The following is a 17,146-nucleotide window of genomic DNA, read 5'->3' as shown; positions in this document are numbered from 1 at the left end:
CAGGGCATGTATTGCAGACTACACAAACACACACAATGTTCTGTTTTTGCCCCAAAACAAATTTCTTTGTCAGGCTGATTCATGAAAGCGAACTCTGGAGAAAAGCGAGGCTTTTGAACTGTGAACCAGAGCAAATTTGTCTTAGGATACTGGCAGCCCAGTCAGTGTGGGGATGGAAGGAGAGAGATTAAGTGGAAAAAAAAGAGGGTACACACACACAAAGAGAAAGGAGCAAATAAAAAGGTGGAGAAATAAAGAAAGAGGGAAAATAATGAGATAGCATGAGCGTGGGAAGGACTGAGGGGAAAAGGGAGACAGATTTATAGGAGAAAGATGAATAAAAGACCAAAGGATGAAGAGATCAACAGATATTTACTAAAGGGTAGAAAAAGACGACAAAGAAAGGGAAAAAGGGAAAAAAAAAGGAAAAGTGCAAGAGGAGTCGCCAGGCTGTCGTCCCTCCCTGTGGTTTGAGTGGAGAAGTTCCCACTGTGGTTTGTTCCCTCACTCCCTCATCCTACTCCGCTTCATCCGGAATGCCAAACAACTTCCTGTAACCCTCTGTGATGCCCCTGACAGGCAAAAACAACTTGCGCGCGCACACAACCTCATAGAAGCTTGCTGGAGCAATTAGGCCTAAATAAGCATGCATGCATGCAAGCGGACATACAGCACATTCAACACAGTTCGTGCAACCCGCAGGCAAAGGGCTGTTTTGTTTTTTTTCTTAACAGACATTGCTGAGGTTTGCGTGCACACATTCTTTAGATAATGCGTGGAGACAGCAAGAGACAGAGAGATGGAAGCAAAGACGAGTGAAGAGCAGGGAGCGATTAACGCGTGAGTTGTTGGACAGCGAGCTGCAGGGGTTCATTTACTGTGGTCTGAAAAACGACCCAATTATCCACATGCATTATGTAACAGGTCAAATCAGAAACAGAACATATACTGCACTGCTTACAAAAAGTTGCTTTTTAGGAGGATTCTAACAATAAGAACCAAAGAAAGTCTTATACATCTGCATAAGTTCTTAATTGAAGCAATTTGACCTGTTCTCTGGATCATTCAAGCCAATTTCAAAATGTTAGCAAATTAAAAGCAAACTGAAGATCTCCATCATATACCTCTAGGCTTCTGAATGCAAACTTATTGGATACAATTTAACACTTTAACATATCTAGAATGCTAAGATGTTAAAAGTAGTTTGAAAATTTAACAAAGTACAGCAGATAAATTGGTTCAGATCTATATGAAGCGACAATGACTCTAGAAATATTGTTTGAGCAGCTGGCGTAGTAACTTTAGTCAGTAACAGGAGTGTTTGTGTGAATTGGAGCATGCTCAGTTTAAACATAATGAGTCACAGGTAGCCCATGAGGCGTTTACAACCGCACAATGGAAGTGACTGTTTCCATGTGTTTGTGTGTGTTTTTTTTTTTTTTTGTCTGGCTGTTGTGGATTATTAACTACCCTCTAAGCGATCAATTACTCTAAACATTCTCCATGACCCTGAGTGCTGGTCCTACTAAAGCTGTGTGTGTTTACTCACCACAGAAGTCTGCAGAATTGGATGAACCTGTTTGTGTTAGCCTCATTGGGGCAAGCCAACCCAATCAAGTAGGAAATTCAATCTTTATCACATGAACAACCACCCAGCCGCGTACGAGCAGACGCCTTCGCACTGTGTGTCCTATAAGGAGGCTCTCTCACCTTGAAGGGGTGATGGGAGTCAGGTCCTTCCCCATTGTCTGGATGACGCGCCGTCCCCACACCCACAGGCCGGCACAGATGCCCACACCGCCGTAAAACAGCAGCCAGATCGGAGTGGTAGCGTTCTGCAAGACGCCGCCCTGTTCATAAATCATCCACAGCGCCACCAGGGGCCCGATGGCATTACTGCAAATATGAGAAAATAATGTGTTCAGCTTATCTGGTGTCTCTGATTGAAAGAGCCAACCTGAGTTAAAGTGATCACCAAAAACTGTCCACAAATAAGAGAAGCACTACTTCAACATAATTCTACTTGTTTTTAAAAGTAAAAAGTAGCTGGTCAAGAAACTATTCAAGAGCAAAAAAAGCATTAGATAAAACAGCTATTCAAGTACTGAGTAACTGATGTAAATATAAAAATGACATTATCAGACAGACCAAATTATAAAGTTATGTGGAAATGTTGACATTTTAAACATCAAAATGAAAATTCATATAAATAACAATTACAAAATGAAAACATGCAAAATAACTATTTTTCCAAATCAATTTCTTTCAGTGTGAAACTAATGAAACATGCAGGTGTGTGCTCATATCTGGTGAGCTTTTGGTGAAAACATGTTTGTTCTTCATTCGATTTAAAATTGGCTTTTGAACACTTTGAAACGATTCAGGATCCCAGGGCTAGAAATTGTGATTCTCTATAGAATAAATTTTTCCTCTGTGGAAGTAAAAGTACTCCTAAAAGATTAATTTTTTTCCCCAAAAAGGTTTCTCAAGTAAGTGTAACTGAGTAAATATTATTAGTTACCATCAAACTCTTCTCACCTGACATCATTGCCTCCATGGGCGAAAGAGCCAAAGCAGGCGGTCAGGATCTGCAGGAAGTGGAAAAGCAGAAACACCTCGGACTTGTCCTTCTCCTCATGCTCTTCCTCTACCAAGTCATCAAGAGGCACCGGCGCTGGAGCTCCTTCTTCCCCCACCCCCTCCAGCTCCGTGGCCAGCTTCAGCTCCACTCCCCCCTCCTCTGCTTCGATCTCAGCCTCGGCCACGGCGTTGCAGTACGACGAGTAGCTGTCGTAACGTATCCGCTTTTTGGAGTAGGACACGCTGTTGCTCCTGCCGCCGCCGCCGCCCTCTCCCACCAGCTTCTCGCTGTCGTCGCGGGACTCGGAGCGCCTGACAGGCTGGACGGGCATGCCGCATATCGCAGCTGTGTAGCAGGTGTAGCTGTTGTTGCGGCGAAGCAGACGGTAATTGTTGTCAGGCTGTTGCGTGCCGGACCGGTCGCCATCGTCCATGCGGCCCAGGTGGATTTTGTGGAGCAAGTCTTTGTAGAGGCCGGAGTCCTTGTGGACCGTGTGGTAAACCTGGCCGTCGCTACGCATGTGGCCGTCGAAGGTGAAGCTGCCGTTAGCTATGGGCGACTTGAGGCAGCCGTTGGTCATGGAGTGGGTTCGACCTTAAAGGTGGAAACAAGCAGGGCATTAGGGTGAACATGCAAAGCCCTTTCAGCAGTCAGTTTTATTTTAGTTTTGCCTATTCAGTTTGAAATCTTAATGGTTTGAGACACATACTATAAAATTGGATTCAGGCCAAGGGCATTAACTGGACCGACCACTCTTACATAAATATGCTTTAATCTAAATATGTCCATCATCTCTCTGGCTGCACATTTAAGTTCTATTCCACTTCAAATCACTGAAACAGTTCATTTAAATCAAGAATAAGAAACCCTCAGAGTCGCACTTGATTTATAATAACTGGCACATTGGTCAACATATTTGATGTATATTTGCTTGATGATTCTGATGATGACATTTGACAAAACGTAATGTTTATTGCCGTTTCATAATTGGTTACTGTATCATGTTTTGGTAGCACTTTCTTTGAAGGGGTGTGGATAAGACTGACATGACACTGGCATAAAGATGACTTAACACCTGTCATGAACATAAAGGAGTCTTTATGAATGTTTATGACAGTGTTCATGAAGTGTCATTCGGTAAATAATGACACTTTTAATGCAAAGTTGCTCTRAAAGTTGYATTGAAAGTCCATTAAAAATGCCAACTTTGCATTAAATTATCATAATTTACAAAATCATGCAAAGTTGGCACTTTTAATGGACTTTTAATGAAACTTTTAGAGCAACTTCGCAGTAAAAGTGTCATTATTTACCAAATGACACTTCATGAACACTGTCAAACATTCATAAAGACTTCTTTATGTTCATGACAGGTGTCATGTTTATGACAGTGTCATGCCAGTCTTATCCACACCCCTTCAAATAAAGTGTTATCAATGATTTTATGGTGTAAAGCACTTGGAACTGCCTTGATGGTGGAACATGCTGTACAAATAAACTTAATTTAACTTCTCCAGTGAACAGAGTCTTCCACAAGAACTGTAGACTTCTTCATTATTTCTTGGCTTAATCCTCTCCTTGCTGACCTGTGGACAGTCATGTCTTGGTAGGTTTCCAGCAGGAAGATCTGGATTTTGTTCTAGAACCAAACCTGTCTAATCTGCCGCTGGTTGTTCACACATGTTCTCTAACAACACTCTGGGGCCTTTGCAGAACAGCTGGTTTTTTACTAAGGTTAAATTATACACATTTGGACTCTTTACAATGTAGGCAACTTCTGAAGGCAACTGGCTACATTTTATTTTATTTAGGGGTATTCAAGTAAGAGAGGCCAAATACATATCCATGCAACACAATTGGTCACTACAGTAAGAATAAACATAGTTATTCTTATGTGTTTCTTTGTCTGCCACATTACATCCCCATAAAACACACAGAAGACCAGGCATCTCAGAAAGTGTTTTCTACAGGGACACGTTCTTACCGTACACCCTGCCGTTGGGCAGGACGGTGCCTCCATTGGCCATGTTGGAGAGCTCTCCGCTGGAGTCCCGAGTGCTCCTGTCACTGCTGCCCCCTGTGAGCGGCACCACGGCCTCGTCTGTGCCTTTTGCCCCAGGCAGCTCCTTGAAGACGGGGCTCTCTTCTTCTTCTTCAGGGATTTTGTCCAGACTTTCATCAGATATCCTGGACAGAGCCTGCTCCTTCTTTAGGCGACCTGAGGAAAATCCAGAGATAATTAGAAGTCACGCAGACAAAATATTTGCAAATAATGCAATGTTTACAATGAAGAAATGAGGTGCAATAGGTGATTGTTCACATCCCTGTTTGAGTTACCACATAGGGTCGGAAACAAAGGTTTTAGTGTCTGTAATTAAGAATGAGACAACTAAGAAACTAAAGAGCGTAGACAACTGGATAATTAGCAGCTTATACATTTAAACAGGTGGATTTATGAGACAAGGCAAACACAGTAACTAGAAAACCTTCAAATGATTGTGAAATTGTACCAAAAACTGATCATGAATCAGCCTTGTTCTTTCAAGCCCGTTGGGACTTTGAAATGCTCCTCCTGTAATAACCGAAGCCTTACAGCTTAACTTTTATTTGAAAGAATGTCTGTGATTTTTATTCTGAGAGTTTAAGTTAAAAGCTTTTGTTTTACCTGGAAATGTTGAATTCTATATATCATCTAACTTAATTTTACTTACATTTTAATTAGATACCATTTAATTTGGGGTAATCTTAATTAAATCCAAGATCCAGACACCAATAAATTGCTGAGTTGCTAGTTACTACGGTGATTTCCACTTTTCCCAGGTAAGCGTCAGAGGGGAAAGCCACAGCACACACTTTTCCTTTGAGGCAAACAGAAAAAGACAAGAATCTATACTAAAACTCAAAGAAATTCTTGACACACAAGTGGCCAAAATGCCTTTTGTTAATGATTTTTGAAGGAGATATTACGGGTTTAATGCCCTGTTGACCTGCTGTTTTGACAGAGGTTTGGGAGGAGTGTTACAGTGGAAGTGTATGGTAAGCTGTATGTGCATTTTCTCTGACCTGTAGGTATTGTACAGAAATCCCTGCGTAGTACAATGATTGTAAGAATTTTAATTGAAAACAGACACAAAAGTTCCTACATTTTGATGGATAGATTGTATGTGTAGTTGAGAAAATGTGGGCATAAAAGAAGTGTTAAGAGAGTAAGTAATTACAATCTTAAGGGTATAGAAATGTTTGTAAAGCCCAAGATTCGAACAAATTTGAAGGACCGATGTACATCAGTACAAGGTATAAGATTGTGGAATAATCTGGAAAGTGATTATAAAAATGCTGGCTCGAAAGATATATTTAAGAGAATGATAAAAGTTAAGTTGTTGAAGACATATACAATTGTATAATGTGCAATCATAACAATTGTTGTACAAGAAGGAGTTGATGTTTTCTTTTTTTCTTTTGTTATGTTCTATTAATTGAAAATTATCATTGTTTGAATTTGTTTATTTTGGAAAAAAGGGGCAGATATTAATAAGAATTTTATTCTTCTTCTGCTACCTTTCATTTTATTTGTGTTTTGTATATTCTTTTTTGTATGTATAGCATCTGTTTTGTTTTAAATGAAATGAATAAATTCTAAAAAAAAAAAAAAAAAAAAAAAAAAAGTGTCAACCAATACATTTCTGAATATTTCACCGGGTCAAATGTGATACTGGAATGATGCAAGTAGCTGGATTTTGACTTTAGGCAATGTTTCTCTGTGCTAGAGAAATTTACATTCTGTTGGTAACGGTGTAGGCGAGGAATAGTGTAACTAAGAGTTTTCTCTCCAACCTCCCCATCATTTAATAAGTTCCCAAAAAGCAGAGCGCTTTGTTTTCTTTTGGTTCTGCTTTTTGAAGTGGCACAGTAGAACATTTTGCAATTGTTAAGAGAGAAAACACATTAATATTTATAACTTGCTCCAAAGAAATATAAAAATGAACCGTAACAACAGTACAACTCTGCTTTTGCATTGGCACCCTTCATGACTTAGAAAAATCCTGCTGCTGATCCAAACTAATCCCAGTGCTGGTACTCCTGATGACGTGCTCCTGTACTGTAAGTACACAAACACTTTTTAAATCGTTTCATTTTATAGAAATAACCAGCTTAAGACCACACTACGGTGCATAATCCTGAAAGGCATTTAGAGGTCATGATATTCTAGCCAACAGGTCAACTCAGACTTAAAACTGTGGCGGAGTTAAAGGACGGAGAGAACTAAATTTAATTTGAACAATAATGTTTTATGAGTAAAGTTGAGTCTTTAAGTTCCATTCTTTCAACAAAGGAAGTTAGTGATTGCATGAAAAGGGCCTGGCGTGTTAATCTAACCAGGTAGTTCTAATGTATTCAACACCAAGCCAACCTAAACAGACAGGCTTCCCTCCTCTATTCCAGACGGTCTTTCCACCATTTTGGTTTTCTGTGTCATGAGTTTTATAATCGTCTTCCATGCTGTGGGCTGCTTCTCCCATTAGGAAAAGCAATTGCTGGCTTTGATCTAAAAAGCTTTCTACACTGCAGGCATTGATCCTAACCATTTTCATCTGGCATAGTAGCTACATACAAAGAATACCTACTCCTGAGGGGAAATAAAACGCAAACATAATAAGAGCACAGGGTACTTTGGTGGTTTTAATGACTCTAACCAACAAACAACAAAACCCACAGCAGCTCAACTCTGTTATTTAGCATCAGAACTTCACTAGAAAAGACTGAGACCTCTCAGGATGTTGATCCGATGCTGAAAAATGGCTGGAACCACGCACACAAAAACATGCAGATACTCACTTGCTATTTTTCTTCTCATCCAAGGACAGACGAATATCCAGACCAAAGCTGCACAGACCAGCGACCCGGCTAATGTGATGAGGAAGATGGCCCAAACTGGTAGCATCTCTAATCCAAGCACTGCGCATCACAAAGCAGCACGGAGAAAATATTTCCTTATCTTGCAAGTACAGTCACCAACTATTTTTCTGTTCTTTGTCATGATACATAAAACATTATATCAGGTAAGAATAACTATTGTCCAGTACTTACCTGGGGCTCCAGTGTACATGATAGAAAAAGTGTTAATCCCGATAGTGGAGGCATAGAAGACAGGCAGCGCACGCAGACCGTTTGGGACAGAATCATCCTTAAAACAAAGCAGAGATTAAGTTTTAAATCATTATTCCAGTATTGTAGCTTTACTTCAGTTATGTTTTTAAAATCATTAAGCATCGTTCCATCTAAAATAGTGAGTGAATGACCTGGGATTTCAATTCAACAACAAGGAAAAACCCAAGTGTGATCAAGTGGAAGCAAAACTATTTAGACAGAAATTTAAGCAGTGACACTAGTTTACTTCATAAACTGTCATGAGCTTCGTTCTTATACACGTTTGCAGTGGTGACCTTAAAATGATCTGCAACCGTTTTTATCCTCCTGGTGAGCCTGCTATCGGCCTGTTGCATAACATCAGATTTGCATGTGTTGCCAAATCAAAATGGGTTTTTATCAGTGCTGAAGTTCTCTGGACAAGTTATGTCTACACGTGAGCCAGAGTTTGACTTGTAATGTTTAAACTCACGCCACCTGAGGAGACAGTCATACCTTTATGTAACTGTGACAAAATCACTTCCAGAAATCCAAAAAAACAATGACAGCTGTCCCCCACCTAGACTTTGATAGTCTGGGCTTAGTTAGTATGGGAATGAAACTATTTGTGAAACAAAAATCCACCTTATTGAGGATGAAGTGCCTGATGAGCATGAAGAGGAGTCCAGACATGAGTCCAGAGAGCAAAGGTGAGATGAACCAAGAAGCCACTGGAGGAGAAAGAAAAGCTCATTAGGAATTAACAAGACACACAGAAAATCTCAGTTCAAATGTTTTTGCTCCATTTTTTTCTACTTTAATGAATTTCTGTATAACAGCAACACAATGCACAGATTTTTCTCCAGACATCCTTACCGATTTGGACCAGCTTCATCCACTGCACACCCTTTGTGCCGATGGCCACCATGGAGAAGCCGATGGTCGCTCCAACGATGCAGTGAGTCCCGGAGATGGGCAGTTTGAGGAAGGAGGCGATGAGCTGCCAGACAGCTGACCCTGTGACCCAAACAGAAACATCTATATCAGTGGTTCTTAACCTTTTTTGAGGTACCAAACCCACCAGTTTCATATGCGCATTCACTGAACCCTTCTGTAGTGATAAATTAAATTCCCCCCCCCAAATTCAAGACAACTAGTCTAGTTGGGTCACCCCAAGATCACCAAGTCTTCTTAAAAGGTAGAGACTCTGAGAACAGTTCTTCAAAATATAGTGTTTTCAGCAAAGTTGAGCTGGAACCACTTTAAGGTTTTGGTTAGATCATTTAATTAGCTCTATATTCTTAAGAGACTGAAAAATGAATAATAAATAATAAAGACTTTGCGGTATTCTGATTTAGTAATGTAATTATATTAATTGTGTTACCACCCCAACGCCACTAGAGGCAGCACCAAACCCAAAAAGATGCGACTAAGGAGCAGATTTAGAAGTTCACCGAAAGCTACAGAATTTGGTAAAAACTGTGAGCTTTGCTGAAGTAATTAAAGACACAAGTTCAAATCCATGCTGAGTGGAACTCCTTCAATCAGTGCTCCTCCGCAGCACTGATTGGTCAAGGAATGTAACGTGATCCTCTGCAGCAAGTGATGGCAAAGCGGSGCGTCATCACGACTTTACACAAGTGTGTCTTTACCTCCGCGGCAGAGGCTCCGCCGAACCCCTGAGACCGACTCACCGAACCCCTGGGGTTCGATCGAACCCAGGTTAAGAACCACTGATCTAGATGAAACTCATGGTGGCAGCATGCAGGAGTTGATAAAAATCTTATTTGCTCTTTTTGTAGAATTTTTTTAATCATCTCTTTTTGGTTGAGCTATAGCTTTTTTAGACAAATAGTATTTCCAGTTTTGAATGGTGTATAGCAGGAAGGATTTTTGCTCTTCTTTACTTTTTCTGACGCCTGCGCTTCGTAACCGTGGCAACAATGCATTTTCTTTACAACCAGGAGCATCTGATTAGATGCTTAGCATCCCTAAAGCTCAAATAATACCTGAACTATGACCTCCAGATCTCAGTGGAGTTGAAACCATCGCTTTATGAATGCAGAGTGCGACAAGAGAGGAGAGAGAGGAGGAGAAAGTTGAGCCATCTCTTGCATCGATCACAACAGGCAAGAAACATATGGCCAAATTCGTTGATAGGCAGGCTGCTACCAGAGATGTCCACAGTATCACCATTCACAATAACTCTTTGAAGATACTTGAATATATGAGTTACAACAATATTTCTGTTTAGGATGAATAAACTATTTTTTAACTGAATATAAACTTTTTAGACATTAACATACAACGTATGTTCTAGACCTAAAACAACTAATAAACAGTTTTTGATGCACTAACATGTAGTGTAAAAGGTACGGAGATTATGCCAACATGAACAAAATAAAATTCACCTGAAATTATTTTAATTTTTATTATTGATAAAAAAAATAGAATAAGATAGAGCCTTACGCATTCCCCGTCAAATATTACAGAGGCTAAAGATGTAAACATTTTACAGTACCGCCTCTGTGACCTCCAGTCAAGCATCAAAACCAGTTAAACAAGGTGGACGTTTCCTTGTATCGTCTCATCAATTTAAGAAGTTTAAAGTTTTTCTAAATGTGTCTAAACAGTGCAGGAGAAAGCATTTCCTAAAAATGCTCAATGTTTCCCAAAATGAGCAACAGACCAGTCTACCTGGTCTGTTTTCCATGTGTTTAGTTTTTTTAAGTAATGTGGGAATCCCCTGCATATCAGTCTTTATTTTTAAAATCTCAATTTTCTAAATTAAATATCCTGTTTTAATAGGCATGTATGTTTTTTAAAGTTATTTTACGGCAGATTTATATTGATTTCTTTGAATCTCCTTATGACACGGTGCTATAAGCTGATTTTGCTTCATCTTACGTCAGAGAAAAATGGTTCATATAATATTTTGAGATAAATGTGTGGTTTTGCAAGATTAATATTTGAAGAAGCTTATGCAAAATACATTTTAAGACTGTTCTGGTCCAAAAAGTGCATTTACAGTAAAACCTTTCCTGTTTGAGGCGAGTTAGGATCATCAAATTATTTGCTAAATGCTAGAATAATCAGAAGCAGAATGTTTAGCAGATTTTTTTTTCCTTATTCAGAAGTTTGCAAACATTTCCTGAATATTTGGTTCTTTTTTATGAACACATCAGTCCCTCCTGCATCAAAACACCCACATATCCTAAAAGCGTGCAAGAATTTCATGTCTGGTTTGACGCAACACTGTCTATATACATTTCAAATAAACTAAAGCAATAAAAAAATCTAATAAAAAGATGTACTTACCGACCATGGCGCTGACCTCACCCGCCATTAGGATGGGCACTGTGTCGTTATAGAGGCTGACGTCTATGATGCCCTTTCGAATGGTCTCTCCCACTTTGGCCCCAAGCAGCATCGAGCCCAGCGTCTCAAAGATGGACGCCAGGATGCAGGCCTGCTTCAGAGTGACCACGCCGGAGCCCACTGCCGTGCCGAATGAGTTAGCCACATCGTTGGCCCCGACGGAGAAGGCCAAAATGAAGGCGATGATGAAGCCAACAATCACCATCCACAAATACGGTTCCATATCCATCTTGATATGATTTTATCAGAGCACAAATCCAAGCAGAAAAAAAAAATGCAGGTAAATTATTCTAAAAGGAAAAAGGTGCGTTTCGTCTTCAGCGGAGGACTTGGTAAGTCCACTCCTTTTCTTCGTCCCCTGGTTTGGAAAGAGTTCAAGGGGAGAAGCACAGCTGCTAACTAAGCGTTTGGAGCTCAGTCCAAATATTGGAGACTAGTGATGCTGGGAGCAGGAAGCATTCCATAGCTTAGTGTGAGGTAGCCTGTGTGCTTGCTCTTTCACCTGCCAGAGACAAGAGAGGAGACATAGAAACAGATTAGCGTCATAAGCCACGATTACTCAGCTACTGTCTGACAACACCTCCATGTGACTTGCTCGGTAAAACTAAAACAGAGGAGTGGGGGCACAGAGAGCGAGAAGGAAGCAAGAGCAGACAGAAGCCAAACGCAGGGAAAATTGGCTTCGATAAGACAGGGAGAGCTCTCCAGCAGGGAAACATCTTGATTGGTGCAACAGGAAATTATACAGCACACTCCAGATAAATCAGTCCAGACCGTTCAGGGTTGTGGCTGTCAGCACTGACAATGAAAAGACCTTAGTGTCCACAGACAGAGAGAAGAGCAACGCTCCCAACAACAGACACACAGTTCATAAGTAATCTGACAACAAAATTATACACTTTGGATAATGGATGAGTGGATCGGTGAGTGGACAAACGGACAAATCAACAGGCGATGAACAAGCCAAAAGGTGGATGGGTTGGTGTGTCCATTTGACTGGCAGTCCAATAGACAAACTGACGAATGGAGATAAAATAAGGGACAAATGGATAATAGGTGGATGGAAAGCCAAAGGAAAAGACAAATGGCTAGAGGCGGATGGGCCGATGGATAGATCAACCATAGATGGACCAACAGATGTAGAGATAGACAGGTAATAGTTTGGTGATGGATGGATGATAGGTGATCTCTATAAGACTTGGAAAAAGAAAATAAGATAAAATTTGTGAATTATTGAGTTATATCATATGGATGCCCCAATAAACTATAAACAGAGGAGAATAAATGTAGCAAATAGATTCAAGTATGAAATCTAAATGTCTACAAGCAGTTTGATCAAACGGATCTCTTTGAAAAAGTAGCAGAAACGTTAGTACTTCGGCTGTCACACTCGCTGACAGACGAGGATGTTTGTGTGTCTCAGACTCTCCTCCCATCATTCTCTCCTTCACCCTCAGCACTGCTGCAGCAGAGCTCGCAGAATGACAAAGTTATACAACAGTTTTAGAAAGCAGTTTCGGAGCACAAGTTCAAACAGAATCGAAGGCTTTGCTGCAGTTAAAAAGTGAGCAAAAAAAAAAATGCTGCATTAATTTAAGACTGCAATGCAGCAGGAGCAACAGGGATGATTTTATGTTCTCACAAAAGAAATGCCTTTTTTATGGGCCAGAATATGTGGCAGAGGGAATATCACCAAATTGCTTTGGATTCTTGTACTCTCTAGGTGGAAAGAACGCCTCCCGAATATGCTGAGGTCTGACTTAAAAAGCTAACGTAGTGTATAAATATAGTGTATATTTACACTATATTTTAAATATAGTGTATATTTATACATACACTATCCTTAGATAAGATTTGGAAAGTCTAATTATTAAAATTTCCTCCAAGTCAGCTTCTATGATGATGAAAATTTGTAATCCGTGTCTTTTATTGGATATCATAAGAAAATAAAAGTTTCTTCAGGGTTTTTCTTTTGGCACCAAGTTAAGCGGGTTTCAGCAATGTTCTAGATGAGTTCATCTCCCAGCTGATAACATTAGATCTGCTGGAAACAACTTGCAAAGATGTTCCCATGCGGGCTGTTTACATCATAACAAAATCAACATGTTTTAAGTACACATGGCCAACCAACACCGGAGCTTCTTGTCCCCGAGAACCCACCGTCACAAATCACTTCTCCGCAACCTAGTTAGAGTCGCTGCAAAGGAGTTAATGACATCACATGTCCCTCTAAGGTTTAAATCTGTTGTTAACGCGAGGCATCAAATGTAGCCAGCTTGAAGGCTGAATTAGTACATTCTCTCGGCATGGAGCGACTGCGTGCTCCTTGTCGCATGGGGGGCAGGCCCCTCATTTCTAAATAACCCCCAGCCAGTCATGGCTCCCTCCTCCCGACAGAGTTCTCCATCTGGAACAGTTGAGGTCATTCACAGCTCTCCTTTATCCTTTGTTGAACCACAACAGACACAGAAAGTGTCTCTAAATCACATCTGCAACGGAGCTCCCCACAAAATTAGGATCATGATACAGGCGAGGCTCAAGTGTCTGCACATTTATTATAAAAGTCAAGTCATGTTAGATATAAGAGAGGTAAAAAGTGTAAAGATAACCTATTGTTCTTAAACTGGCATGAGCCTCAAGTAAAATCTATACACAGGATTTTTCAAGTTTCTAAGCTGCGTTAGAGCTTCACAATCTATTAAAAATTCATCAACATCACAGTATCAATGTCAAAAGTTTATTTCAGTCATTTGAGCGTTTACTTCTGCTCATTTTGATTGATTATAGCTTAAAGGTCAACAATAACACCAGCACATTCAGTTTTTAAGAAAATCGTATTACATAAGATTTTTAATGCATAAATTTAATATATTATTCTACACAATCATAAGAACAACTGCTGACTTTAGAGCTGTCCAGGAGATGGTCATTGATGGCCTCCAAAAGGATGGCAAGCCACAAAGGTTATCGCTAAAGAAGTTGTGTGGAAGGACAAAATGTAGTAAAAAAGGGGTAATGAAACAACAGGGTTAACAGGCACAGTCTATTCAAGAGCTTGATGCCTTTTTATACAATATGGACTGCAACTAAGACAGATGTACCCAGAATCTGAGTTAAGAAAAAAATTACTGTTTTCCATTTCATTTAAGAACTCAAGCTCTCAAAACCTGGGAGAAGAGTGGAAACTATGTAATTTAAGGTCCAGTCTGTAGGTTTCAGATTCAGCAAAATTCTCCCAGCTAGGATTTCATCACATCTAGAGCTGTTAATTTGCTTAATTCTTTCAGTGTTTTCTGTCAAATGAAAGCACTGAAACAAAATGATTCCCTTTAGCAAACTAAAGACCTTCAAAAGGTGTTACCTACGAAATTCATTTCATAGTTTTGTTATTGAAACTGTTCAGTTTTTAAACATGTATGGACTTCTTTAACACGTCTGTTTGTTGGTTGATAAACAATTTGCTTTGGAGTGAATTTTAAAGGTTTGGAAGGACTGATGATATGGTGTGTAAATGTTTTATCCAGCGAGCGGAGCTGCCCCAGGAGAACTAGACCACAGAGGCCAGAGGAGAGCGTGACTCTCCACAGAGGACATCCACACACTCCAAATTCAAACAGAAGGAGCAGACAGACAGAGCTCCCGCTAACTGTATGTCAAAAATACGCTGGAAGAAATGAGAAAGAGGAAGTGGCCCACTTATAACCCCATTTATTTTAACGGTATAACTCAATATGACAGCTGCACCCGACACCTTCTGGACACCATGAAGACCAGTCTGTACTCTAGCACTACCAGCTGTAAACATAAAAATTACTCGTCAGTGAAATTTTTAACTCCCCATGATCGCTGCGATCCAATTCATTTTTTTTCCCCAGTCAATACTTATTTTGCTATAATAGGGACCACAACCGCCTCCGAATAGCAAAAATCTGCAAATACTTGAGATAGGTAGTTATAATCACTTTTAGAATCTATTTTAATGTCCCTTAATATATATTAATAAGCACAGTGGAAGCCGTCTTGGCAGCACCAGAGAATAAAACATCCATGGTCTTTCTTATTTCTGGGCTTATTGGGGGCACAGCCAATCAGCACCAAGGAAAATTAATGGCACTCCTGCATTGGCTACTTTGAGGATGCCAGCCAACAGCATGCCAAGTAACACTGTGGCTAAGGTATTTTAGCTCCCCTCGCTTTTTTTTAGATTTTATCTAGCCTCTATAAAAAAATAAAAATAAAAAAAACTGGGAAAAGGCAACATTTCCAAGAAAAAAAAAAAATCATAAATAATAATTAGAAGATAAAATGTGATGAATAGTGCATCTACCCAACTAATTTCTAAAAAGAAGGGACCAGATACTTTTCAGACATAAAAGACATGAAGAAAATGCTATCAAAAATTAAAGTGCAGCTATGCCAAAATTGAAATAATTGTTGGATCGTTGTCTGATTCTCTTTTTAACCATAACATAGTATTTAGTCATCATAACGAACAGTTCTAACTGCAGTTGAATAGCCGTCTGGGATTGATAGTTTTCTGAATCTGCGTGTAAAAGTGAACTATCCCTAAACAAAACAGTCTGATTGTGAAGCACAGCTTGAAGCACATAATAGCTATTCAGATTCTGCAATAGCACTAATGAGATCAGACATTAAGTAACCCAAAAAAATTATGTCTTAAAATCTCTTAAGTCAGAGGAGACCGCAACCCAACATCTACAGCTGAGCTAATGAAATTAGCTAAAGAAAACAGGACAATCTGGCAAGATGCCCCTGCAGTCCTCATCACTGTCATTGTGAAACAATTTGGTAAAAAAAAAAAAGTACAGAATAAGCCAGAATGGGGTTATTTTTAAAAATCGGTTTTGTGATACAATCTGCAAAAAAGAAAATCAAAAAATGTAGATTCATTATCAGTCATGGCAACAATTTTCTGCATTTCGAGTAAGAGTGCTATAAATGAGTCTTTTTTTTTCCTTGCTAGTGGAGAAAAAAAATAACCTGAATAGGAAGGTGATATTTTGAATACAAATTGGAATTGGAAGCGCGTGCTATTTGGTTCATAAGAGAAAATGTTTCAGCTCTTCAATCAAATGAGCATCCTGGAGGTCACAGGGAACACTGGCTTCTTCCACAGCCATAATGAGCTAAAATTAGCAATATCTAGCTAAATGTGGAACCAAGTTATCAGCTCATGCACTTAATTAAAACATTTTTTTAATTAGCAACACTGCCAATTACCTAAAAATTTATCACCAAATTTACACAAGACATCTTTCCAACAGGCATTACTTAACTGGATCAGTTAATCCAAATATAATTTAGGGATTAAGGAATCAAGTGCAATCAAATTCAGTGTCCTTGGACTGTTGACAAATGAACAGTATTTATTTAGATACTTTTAAATAAACAGATACTTTATTGGTCATTTTAACTGTATTTTCTCTGTGTTTAGTCATTTTTGACCCAATTTTGTGGCAATGCTAGACAACACTGCTTTTAGAAACTTGCCAGTAACTCATTGTGGTCCACCCTTAGGGTTTACTTTGCTGCAATGTCAATCTGTCCTCTAATAACACCCACCACAAATTGTTTCGCCACAATTAGCACATCAGAGATTTAGGAAAATTTAGATTTAAAAGCTCCTCTAATAAAAAACCTGAGTGACACATTGTATGAAGTGCCCTGCTCGTCAACTTATTTCTGGCAGACCCAGTTTCTTTCTGCGAGTGTCAGGTGGCAAGCAGTTCACATAATGAGAGCTGTGACGCAGGCACATCCACAACACGGGCAAACAGGACTAAATTGGGGACTGTATGTCTGCTGGTGACAATTGAGAATGGAGTAGAGGTCAAAGACGAATGTTTAGGAGCATCTCTGGCTTCAGACAAGCCTCAGAGTCACAGACAAGCCTCACAGGGGAAATGTGTCAGAATATTCAGACAACAGTGAAGTCAAGTTGTTATTTTTAATTCAAGACATTGTCTTTGTCAGTAACAAAAATCTACTGATCTTTTCGCTGTTGCATCTTTTTCCTTCAGTTCTTTTACACCAACAGTC

The 17,146-nt window shown here is 39.5% G+C and overlaps 1 protein-coding gene across 5 annotated transcripts in view; it reads right to left on the bottom strand.

Annotated features, from left to right (window-relative positions):
• The window catches only part of slc20a2 (solute carrier family 20 member 2), a 55,454-nt gene that overhangs the window by 11,616 nt on the left and 26,692 nt on the right, over nt 1–17,146 (bottom strand). For all 5 annotated transcript variants that reach the window (XM_008418085.2, XM_008418081.2, XM_008418082.2 and 2 more), the window contains exons 2-9: nt 11,027–11,588; nt 8,585–8,725; nt 8,354–8,439; nt 7,670–7,766; nt 7,418–7,537; nt 4,566–4,799; nt 2,539–3,175; nt 1,711–1,896 (exon numbers count right to left, since the gene is read on the bottom strand). In XM_008418085.2, coding sequence (XP_008416307.1) covers nt 1,711–1,896; nt 2,539–3,175; nt 4,566–4,799; nt 7,418–7,537; nt 7,670–7,766; nt 8,354–8,439; nt 8,585–8,725; nt 11,027–11,315 — 1,790 coding nt within the window. In that variant the 5' untranslated portion in view covers nt 11,316–11,588. The remainder of the gene's footprint in view (nt 1–1,710; nt 1,897–2,538; nt 3,176–4,565; nt 4,800–7,417; nt 7,538–7,669; nt 7,767–8,353; nt 8,440–8,584; nt 8,726–11,026; nt 11,589–17,146) is intronic.

The sequence above is a fragment of the Poecilia reticulata genome, linkage group LG9, assembly GCF_000633615.1.
Source record: "Poecilia reticulata strain Guanapo linkage group LG9, Guppy_female_1.0+MT, whole genome shotgun sequence".
In the NCBI taxonomy this organism is placed as follows: Eukaryota; Metazoa; Chordata; class Actinopteri; order Cyprinodontiformes; family Poeciliidae; genus Poecilia; species Poecilia reticulata.
This window is presented reverse-complemented; position numbering and strand designations above follow the sequence as displayed.